The sequence below is a fragment of the Myotis nattereri genome, assembly GCF_964212035.1.
Source record: "Myotis nattereri genome assembly, chromosome: 1".
Lineage (NCBI taxonomy): Eukaryota > Metazoa > Chordata > Mammalia > Chiroptera > Vespertilionidae > Myotis > Myotis nattereri.
The window spans coordinates 37,911,355-37,921,730 of NC_138075.1; the positions used below are offsets into that span (position 1 = coordinate 37,911,355).

General features: G+C 47.6%; 1 protein-coding gene across 1 annotated transcript in view; it reads right to left on the bottom strand.

Moving 5' to 3' along the window:
* PELI2 (pellino E3 ubiquitin protein ligase family member 2) overlaps positions 1-8,817 on the bottom strand; it is a 189,252-nt gene extending 180,435 nt beyond the window's left edge. The window contains exon 1 of the mRNA XM_081113481.1: positions 8,471-8,817. Coding sequence (XP_080969607.1) covers positions 8,471-8,547 — 77 coding nt within the window. The 5' untranslated portion in view covers positions 8,548-8,817. The remainder of the gene's footprint in view (positions 1-8,470) is intronic.
* Between the last annotated feature and the right edge of the window lie 1,559 nt (positions 8,818-10,376).

The window sequence follows — 10,376 nt, forward strand, 5'->3', positions numbered from 1 at the left end:
GTCACAAAGCTTCACTTCCTTTATACGCCTGGTCAAAGTGAATCACAAAACTAGCCCAGATGCAATAGGGGGGATTCCCCTCCTTCTGGGAGGTCCAGCATGCATATCTGAGGAACTGATCCTGGACGCATTTGAAGATAACAGAAAAAGAACTTGGGAACAAGTCAAAACCCTGAGTTCCCTTATCTGGTCTCCAACTGGCTATAAGACCAACTGGGGAAGTTAGGTAATGTCCCCCTCAATAACTTGGCCGTTATTACATGGTTAAAGGGCCAAACAACTGAAAGCTTATTAAGTGAAAATAGATCGAGTATGTGAAAAATTATGCTGAGAAGCATAAATGAAGGACAAACACAGGGAGGAAAAATACAGATTCCATTCTGAAGCCTATCCAAGAGCTTATAATAGCAAAAGCACCCAAACTATAATGTAATCTCATGTACTACAAGGATCCAGTCTGACTCATTTTCTAGGATCTGCTGTGAGGCATACTCCTTTGTGTCTATAGTCCTTATACAGGAAGGGCCTTTCCTCAAGGTAATCTATCAAGTGCTCCAGAAAACCCTAATTGCTCACCCATCACAAGTTCCTTGTCTCATAACTGTGTGGCAGGAAGCACAAGAAGGCCAGGTAAGGATGGGAAAGGAGGAGGGACTTCTGAGGCTCCTCTGAGGGGTTTGGTAATAGGAAACAACCGTTTTATATCGAAAGCCTAGGTGTAAAACATGCAACTGCCTGCTTTGGTTGGATTCTGTTAAACCAGCATTAATGAGAATGGAAGTACAAAGCTTGAAATAATGATTCTTGTCCTGAAAACAGATTCTGCACAAGCAGAAAAGCAGGGAACAAACAGAGTTAAGTGTCTGAGAGTGAGAAGCATTAAGTGGACGGCTGGAACTAAAACCTCAATAAAGACTTGCAATAGTCTTAAAACCTGCCACTGAAAATACCCCTGATGCATATGTATTAGGTTTGTCATCCAAGAGACTGAATCCCATAGTATCTCCAGCCATCATTAACAGGCACTAATGACCACAGCCTTTCAACGCCACCATGGTGCACCGCAATGCCGCTCGGAGCAGCTGGTGGAGTCAGAACAGATGGCCTGCTTCCCTTCAAAGCAGAACTTTCTGCAGGTGACAAAATGACTGTTAGGTGACTGATAAGAAGGACAACAAACAAAGGTTGAAACTGGAGTATCTGATGTCAGTGAAGGAGGTGGTTAGTACTGCAGGGAGCCTGAGACAACGTGGGCCTTTAGGATTGGGAGGATTGTTCAGAAAGCTGCAGCTGTGCTACGGAATCGCGTTCCTTTGCCCCAGAGACACCTCCGTGCGGTGCCAAGCAGAGCACTGGAGTGTGCCACAGAAATCCATTCCTTTGAGACAATTGGTAAGTGCCTACCATGCACCTGGAAAGAAGAATCCCACACTTTAAGGGTCCCTGCCCTCAAAGAGCAAACTTCAAAAGAAAGCCTGCACAGTTTCAATGAACTCTGGTGGAATGCAATTGTCACTCCAGGCACGTGGTGAGCAGCACAGTGGATGGAACCCTGTTTGTACCTAGAGATATTAAATACATGTCCTATGTTTGTTCACACTTCTATTTTCCCTTTGGTAAACTGTGCATATATTTGCTTCCTTTACTAATGGAAAAATTGGAATTCTTTGGTTGTAGTAGCAGAACCCACGCAGGGTGGCTTAAACAGAAAAAAAGTAAATAAAATTTTTTAAAAGGTGGGTGCTCCCAGAGGACATAGGGCTATTTTCTCAGAAAAGCTTTTCCTGAGTATTCTGTCTATAAGCCCCCTCCCACTACCTTATCCCTAGCACTTTACCCCATTAGTCCCACTCCTGCCCGCCCAATCACCTTCTTCCCCTTTATCCAGCTTTATTTTCCTCACAGCACTTTCTGAGATTAAATGTTTTATCTACCCGTTTGCTGGCTCAACTGTCACCATCCACGCAGAGAGGGTCATAGTCTATCTCACTTGCTGCTGTATGTGGCCCAGTGCCTAGGGCAGTGCTGGCCACTGAATGACCAAATGGCCCACCACACAGAACTCTGGGAAGGGGCTGTAACAAGCTCTCACAGGGGACCAGAACCAGAAACTGGAACCAGGACAGCTGCCTGCTGGCTCACATTCTGGTTCCCTCTCTGCCTGCCTCTGGGGCCCCAGCCTCAGCTTCTCCCTCCACTTCCCACTGCATTCCTCTTTGTTTTCCCACTCCCGTTTCAGTGCTGAAAACCAGCTACAGTCTCCCATGCCCTTAAGATAAAATCCCAAATCCTTCCAATGACTGATAAGCCTTTCATGACCTGCCCCCCCCCCGCCCCCGCCCCATTCTCATCTCTCTGACTAGTTCACTCAACCCCTCTTCTCTGGTCCTCAGGAGCATTAGAAGCACTCACCTCTAGGTCTTAGAATAAGGTCTCCTCTTCCTCCAGCACCCTCTCTCTCCTCCACAGGCCACTGACTTCTTATGGTGGCACAGGGTTAGATGGCCCTGCTAATGTGTCCCCCATCATAGCTTACGCTCTAAATTGCTTTCTCTCTCCCTAACTGAAATGTAGGCTCCACAGAAAACAACCAGCCCTGCCTTACTCACCGCTGCATCTGAACACGGAATATAGGTGCTCATATATTAGTGGAATACATTAATGAACTGTATATCAGTAATGGCTCTCCACTAAGGGGCTGTGACAAGAATAAAATAGCAATTGACGAGGGAAGGAAACATCGGCTTGTCTAGCTACACTAGTATTCCCCATGTGCGGAAGAGTACACACGCAATAAATATTTGTTGAATGAGTAAATTCCTGGCTTGCCTAATGTAACTCTACCCCTTTCTCTCCCACTTGAGAAAACGTATCAGAATGCAGTGGGTAAAAAAAAAAAAAAATGACATTATTAAAAGGACATCTCTGTCATTTGAAAGATCCTATACTTTATCATTTATTACTTATCATAAATTACTGGTCACCTCAAAATTGATCATCACATATGAGGTACTTGGGACGGTGGTTGAGAATGGCTGATTCAGATAAAATAAGAAATATGAAGCACTTTCTGCTCTCATTTTATTTTCCAAAAGATGAAGGTGACAATAAGTCTAATAAGAACTAATAATGGAATCATTCTTACCCTCACTTTCTTTTTATAAAACAGGTTCTGCACACCCCTGGAGAAGCCTTTAATTAAGTTGAAAGAGGTTAAAAATACCTTTTTCTCCCATACCAATGAAGTCCACAAAGTTGCTGTGGTCTCCATTCAAAAGCCAATCTATAGCTTCACATGCATACTTCAGGGAGACCACTGCTGATCCCCACACAGCAGATACAAAACCACTGCCCAAAGGGACAACGTTAGTCTCCCTCAAATATAGCAACTGGTATGTTTTTTAGTTTGTTAGTGTTTTCTGTATATGAGCTTTATCTTGTGCATAAAACATGTTTGGTAAAGTTGCTAAGACCTGAATCAACCTGGTTTTTATTTTTGTGTACATAAAACATCCCCCAATATTGCTTGCATGATAAAATACAACCCAAAATGAAAAGTCCTAGTGAAGACTTCAGTCTTGGTGTATTAGAGAAACAAATCTGAGCAAGCCAGACAAGAAACCATACAGACAGCCACACACCCCAAACAAGGCTAAAGTTAGTAAAGGAATATATAGCAACCCAAAGCTGGGACATCATGACCCATAACAGCCTACAGAATTAGCCACTCCATCCACACCGACAGATCTGAGCTCTTCAGATCACCCCACACGCCAAGAGACACTGAGTGACAGTAAAGGTTTTGTTTTATTAAAAAAAAAAAAAAAATCAAGGGCCTCTTTCAGTTTAGAAAGGATAGTAGGGTCTGATGTCTTTGGGCCCAAATTAGAGAGGATGAGAAAAGGGAAAGTGTTAGAGAATATTTTAAGGTTTCTTATTACTCCAAAGGAGGGGGAGTTAAGGCAAAATGCCAAGGTTAAAACAAAAACAGCACATAGACATCAGGAGCTGCTTATTAAAAGAAGTAAAGATCATAAACTTTTCAAGCAGTAGTCCTCTTTGTCTTCTTTGACAGAATGCTGCACCATCCAAAGGAAAAAAGGCAGGTACTCCCTGACCTTTATGTGGGCCCTGGTCAGTTTCTACTAAAATACTTCATTGTCTGTTGTATGTATAAGCCTTCATTTGTAGAGGTTTTTAACCCATCTTTGTGCCAAGGATCCCACTGGCAGTCTGGTAAAACCTGCTGAGCCCTTCTAAGAAAAATGTTTTAAGGGCATAAAGTAAAATGCAAAGGATAACAAGTGAAGTCGATTCTACTCAGTTATCAAGATAGTTTTAAATTGTGGTAAAGCAGTATTTGCACTCTGTATTCATGCAGTAAGTAGCAAATCTAGCAGCAAGTCTGCTTGGTGCCTGTTCCCATAACTTGGTGAAATGCTAAATTTCAGTTTGAGTTATCGTGAAAACAGAGATGCCATTTTCCCCCATCCATGTTCAAGGACTCCCTGGATTGCATCTGTGGACCCTAGGTTAAAAACCCTCGGTTGAAAGAGCCAATAAAAATACATTTGTGAAACATCAAATGAAAAGTAAAGCCTTGCAAAAATACACTATCCATTCAACGGTGAGGTTAGAAAAACTAAAAGTATAAGCAATATTTTCCCAAAAACCATGAAGGGCCATTAGTCAGCAAGAGCACTACATGCTTCAAATTGAATCCAAAAGAGATTCAGTTCCCCTCATGTAATTTACAATAAAACCCTGAAGCTCTGAGGAACTGACAGCACTGAAGTGACCTGGCAGTGTGGTGCCCCAGCTCAGCTATGAACTTGAAAAAAATCTCCTTCCTTCCTAGAGCCTCAGTTTCTCCGTCAGCAAAATAAAAGGGCTAAACATGTATCATAATTTCTTAGGCTCTTTTCAGTTTTAAAATTCTATCAGATTATCTCTTCCTTATTCTAGCTATTTCAGCCTACTTAATTTCAAAACACCAATGCCTTTTGTAAACATGGAACAGAAAATTTTACCAAATTTAAATGCCCTCGTGTATAACCTAACACCAATGAGCCATATATATATGTATACCACTACAACTAAAAAAAAAAAAAAAAAAAAGTCTTGTATATCTACTTCATAAAAAGCAATCACAGTGTTGGTCTTTTCTGCTTTTTAAACGAAGTTCCCATTCAAATTCTAGCACCATCAGCTCACGAATAGACAGAATCAACAAAAGCCGGGTTACCTAGAATATGTCAATTACATATTTTCCACTTTTCAGACCATGAGCAATATTACAGGATACAGACCAGGAAGGCTGTTGATCATCTGTCATTAGTGCTAAAGAAACAGAGACAAAGTGGGGGGTCTAAGCCAATACCACAAAGCCAGTCTGCAAGAAAGCAGGAATAAAACCCAGGTCTCCTGACCACTACCGTCATGGTCTTCCCACTACACTGCCTGCCTCTCAAATCCTGACACACTTCCCCAACTTTCACAGTGTAGCCTGGTTTAAACCAGTGACAGACCAATCATTTTCTCTACCTCTAATTCCGTCATGGACACAACAAAGAGTTGTGACTATGATACATTTTCTGGTTGGAGTCATGAAATAAGTAAATTCCACTTACCTGCCAAGAAAGCGATGACCATACTAAAATCCTACCTACCTGGAAATTCCCTTAATATTGTGTAACACATGAAAAGACACAGAACTATTTCTATATGGACAGAGACACATACATAATATAGCTCCTCACAGATAGATACATACATATATAGTTCCTCGGTCTGCACTCCAGGATTTCTTAGTGACATTTTACTATGAAACTTAGAAGAGAACAAAAAAGGAGTATCCACAACAGCTTCCAAAAAAGAAGGTACTGCATGTTATAAGCAAAAGCTTCTATGAATATTGAGCATTGGGGGATCTCAACATTAATTTTATCAATAAGAAAATCTACTAGAAATTCTCTATTTACCAATATTTATGTCCTAGATGCTCAGGCATGCAAAGTTGATATTGTTTATTTGACTGTTTTGTTTTACGAGGGAAGGCACTGTTTCAAGTCCTAAGGGTCTTTTAAAACTCTTACCTATCATCTCACTCCCCCCACTTCCCTGCCCAGCATTCTTCAATGTGTTCAAAACTGCTTAGAAAGTCAAAAACCTACTCTCAAAAAAGAAAAGGAAAATACCATAATCCCTCTCAAGTATTCAAAAACAAACTGGCATCTTCTTAGCAGTCTGGTCTCAACTCACAGTTCACTTCCTCAGAGACCTGCCCTGACCTCCTAACTAAAGATCTCAATACCTGCCTAGAGCAGACATTTCCTAAGTTAACCCACTTCTGTTGAGCACTTGGCAACCCCTGATTGTCATTTATTATTCATTTGTTTACATGTGGGGTTTTTTTTTCTGTTTATGCCTGCCACACCACACTACAATGAAAGCTCCTTGTTCACTGCTAATCCTCAATGCCTACACAGTGCTGGCACACAGTAGGTGCATACATAACTGCTGAGTGTCTGGTAAGTGGCAATTATATCATACTCAGAGTCTTCCAGAAAAGCATTAGTAAAGAACAGAGCACAGGCAATTGGCCATGCATTTACATAGCCTGCTTTAGCATAAGCCTGTGATACCAGGACAATCCAGGTTATAAATCCTATTCAGGGCTTTGAAATGCCCTGCACTTCCAGCTATGAACACAAAACCTCTCCAGGCCCACTCACACATTGCTTTTTCTAAAAGATCTCAGCAATGATTTCCTCAAAAGGAAATAATGAAATAAAGTTCTGGCATAAGTTAATCTTTCCTGTCAGGTTCACAATGTTAAACATACTTTGAAGCCAGCCACAGAAACAAAACCAAACTCCACAAAATTAGGTTGGGCTGGAGGTTACATAAGACAAGCTAAACTCTGGCTTTTTTCCTGTCATTCCTCCCTCCTCCCAGTGAACCCTAACATCTGTCTTTTAAGTGCAATTGGTTGCAGGTGAGAAAAAACGCTTCCCTGCGCACAGCTTCAAAAGAGGCCGAGAGGTTTCCAATCATGTTGCACTTAATACTGTAGCAACCAAGTGAGGAGGACTAGACAACTTCGGGCTGCGCTGTATCTGGAAGCTTCTCTTAAAAATTCTCTCTACAGTTATTTTTAAGTCGGCACTTACTTCAAGGTGTTCAGTTACCAAACACTTTTTTCGGAGTTCTGAGTTTTCCCGTACCCACGATTTCTCACATGTGTGCGAAGCCTACTACTTATGAGCACCCAGGATGTTCTGAACACAGGTCTTTCAACAGAGGAGGACAAAAGCGCGGGTGCCCGGGGGTGACACATCCAAAGGGGGGAAAAAATAATCCTTCCTCCTGCAGTCCTCAACCCACAGGGTCACCCCTTCCCCCGAGTGTCCCGCACTTCTCCGTCTCCATTCCGCTCCCCATTCACTGCCCCCAGGATCCGGCTTCCACCCCGCGAAGCCGCCCTCCCGGGGTAGGAAGGGTAAACAATAGAAATGTCACCAGGAAACTCAGGAAGTGGATGAAGTCTCTAATTGCTGCCATTTAACGATCGCAGATAATGACTATCTTCCAATGTGGTTTTCGCCAGCGGAGAGGGAGGCGCGGCGGGCGAGGGTGGCGAGCTCCCCGCCGCCCGGAGGACATCTGCGCGGCAGCGGCCAGGGGCGGAGGGACGCAGGGGGTGCGGCCCGGGCCACCGCGTCCCTGCCCCTCCGGGACGCCCCGGCGCGGACAGCCCAGGGCCCGCCCGCCCGCCGGGTCACAGACAGTTCACGCCCGCGGCTGCGGCGGCCGCGCGGTCACCATAACAATATGCGGGGCTGCCCGCGGACGCCACCGCGCAGACACTCAGCCCCGGGCAGCGGCCGAGCCGGGGCCCCGGCCCACGGAGAGCGGGGACCCGGGACTCGGGGGCCGGGCCTCCGGGCCTCTCCGTTCCGCCCATCGGGGGTCTCGTGCGACACAGCGAAGAGCCCGAGACGGTGGCCGTTCAGCCCGGCCCCTGCCAACCCCCCGCGGCCCGGCGCGCTCGGGGAAGTCGAGCTCCGGCCCCCGCGGTTTGACCACAGGCTCCGTCCCCCAGCCCCGCGCCCCGCGGAGCGTGGGGTCGCCCCAGTCCCCGCCGCCGCCTCCCGGGGGCGGCCCCGCTCCCCCACTCGCTCTGCCGACGTCCGCCGTGCGGAGAGCGCATCCCGGCTCCCGCCTCAGCGGCCGCCGTCCCAGCTTCCCGAGCCGCTCCCGCCGTCCCCAGCGCCCGGGAGTCCCCAGAGAGCGCCCCGGGGTCCCCAGAGAGCGCCCCGGGGTCCCCAGAGAGAGCCTCGGGGTCCCCAGAGAGCGCTCGAGCCCCCACACCGGCCCCGCTCGGGGATGCGGGCGCCCGGCGGCCACCCAGCCCGGAGCGCCTGCCAACCGCCCCCGGCGCCCCGAGGTCGGGGATGCCCGAACTCACCCCAGGACCACCAGCTCCCCGTATTTCACCGGCTCCTTGTTGGGGGCGCAGTGCTCCTCCTGGCCGGGGGAAAACATGGAGCCCCGCTCGGCCGCCGCCGCCTCCTCCGCCGCGATCCCCGCCGAGTCCGCGCCGCCGCTACAATCCCATCCCGAGAAGGGGGTGAGCGCGCCGGGGAAGGGCACGGCGGCGAAGGGGGCGCGGGGCGGCCAGTCCCGAGGCTGCTCCGTCGTGGCTGCGCGGCTGCCCCGCCGGGCTCCCGGGAGCTCCGCGAGTCGCGGCCGCCCCGAGCCAGAGACGAGGCAACGAGTGGGACCGGGCAGCAGGGGGACCAGCCCGCGCCGAACGCCGCCGCCGCCGAAGCCCCGCGGGAGGGAGGAAGGGAACCAGCGCGGGCGGGAGGGCGGGGGCAGCGGCGGGGGAGGGGCGGGGGCAGGACCGCGGAGCCGCCCCGCCGCGCGGGCAGGTGGGAGCCGCCCCGCCCCCCGCCGGGAACCGGCATCCCTGGCCCGCGCGGCGCCCCCGCCCCCGCCCCCGGCGCGTGGGGCCTCCCGCGCCCACTCCCCGCCTTCCCCCGCCGGGCCCCGCGGCGGCTCGGCCCCCGTGTTATGTAAACATAGAGTAAAAGGGAAAGGAAGTTCTTAAAGGAGCAGTTCTGTTTTTCCTCCTCGCTGCCCTCCCTAAACTTAAAGGAGTTCTCGGGCCGATTCGGGCGGCGCCGGATGCCGACGGCGGCGGCCAGGCTCCCAGGTAACCGAGTTCCCGGCTGAGGCGTCATAAGGAACTTCCTCTCGGGGTGAGGGCGTTTGTGTCCCGGAGTCACGGGGTCCCGGCTCACGTCTGGGGGTGTTGCACACACGCACCCGCGTGCTTCCGCTCCCAGAGCCGAACTCCTCCCGAACTTGAAGATGTCTAAAAAGTGGGGGGGCTGTGCAGTGGGTGCTGCATTAGAGGGGGTTTTGAAGGCGCTTGGAGCACCCCGCCACTGGACAGGATGGAGCTCTCGGGTTCGTCCACAGCAGGTTTCCACATGGTTTTTTTTAAAAAAGTTTGTTTGGTTTTATTTTTAAATCCATGCTCTATCCACTTTTCCCATACTTTCCCTCAATTCCTTAAGAGGAAATTACCTGGGTGAACTTTTTAGTGAATATAAAATGTTCCTTTATTACTCTAGTCAATGCACTATGTTTGCTTTTTATACTTTTCTAAATAGTTATTTCTATGGCTTTAAAATAGTTTAGAGTGTCATAGGTGTACTGACTGCTGTTTTCATCATGCAGGATTTTATTGTTACCATTTATTAAGCATTCAAAACATGCTAGAAACTCTACATATTACTGCCAGTCACTGTCTCTCAAGACTATTAAATATTTAAAGAAATAAATACTGCAAAAGCTACCGTATGCATAAACAGTGACTGGTTGGCTATGACCCTAAGAAAGGGCCGGGAAGAAAAGAATTGCATCTATAACCTTCCAGCCCGCATTCCAGCACCCTTTGTCTAACATTCTCTGACAGGTCATTACTGTAGTGACATGATGCTGCAGGAAATTGTACTTCACTTAGTAACTATTGTTTAAAATTGAGGCTTTAGAAATAAATGATTCCAAAGTAACTAAAGCTTCACCAAAGGTGAGCCCAAGACAATACCAAACATAATTTTAAACAACTTATTTCAGCTAAGCATAGAAATTCTATTCTTCAACTAAATATAGCTATTCTGCAAAAGTTCCCTATTCTCTGTATTTTTATACATATGGTTATAGTTTTCATCAACAATCTTTCATAAAAGGGTTGAATTTTTTCCCATGACCAGTGTCTTGGTGTGAATTTCTGGCTGGTTTTCTGCTTGCTTCATGCTGTTTTCATCTATCTACTCTATGCTCCTGCTTACCATATGGATGTG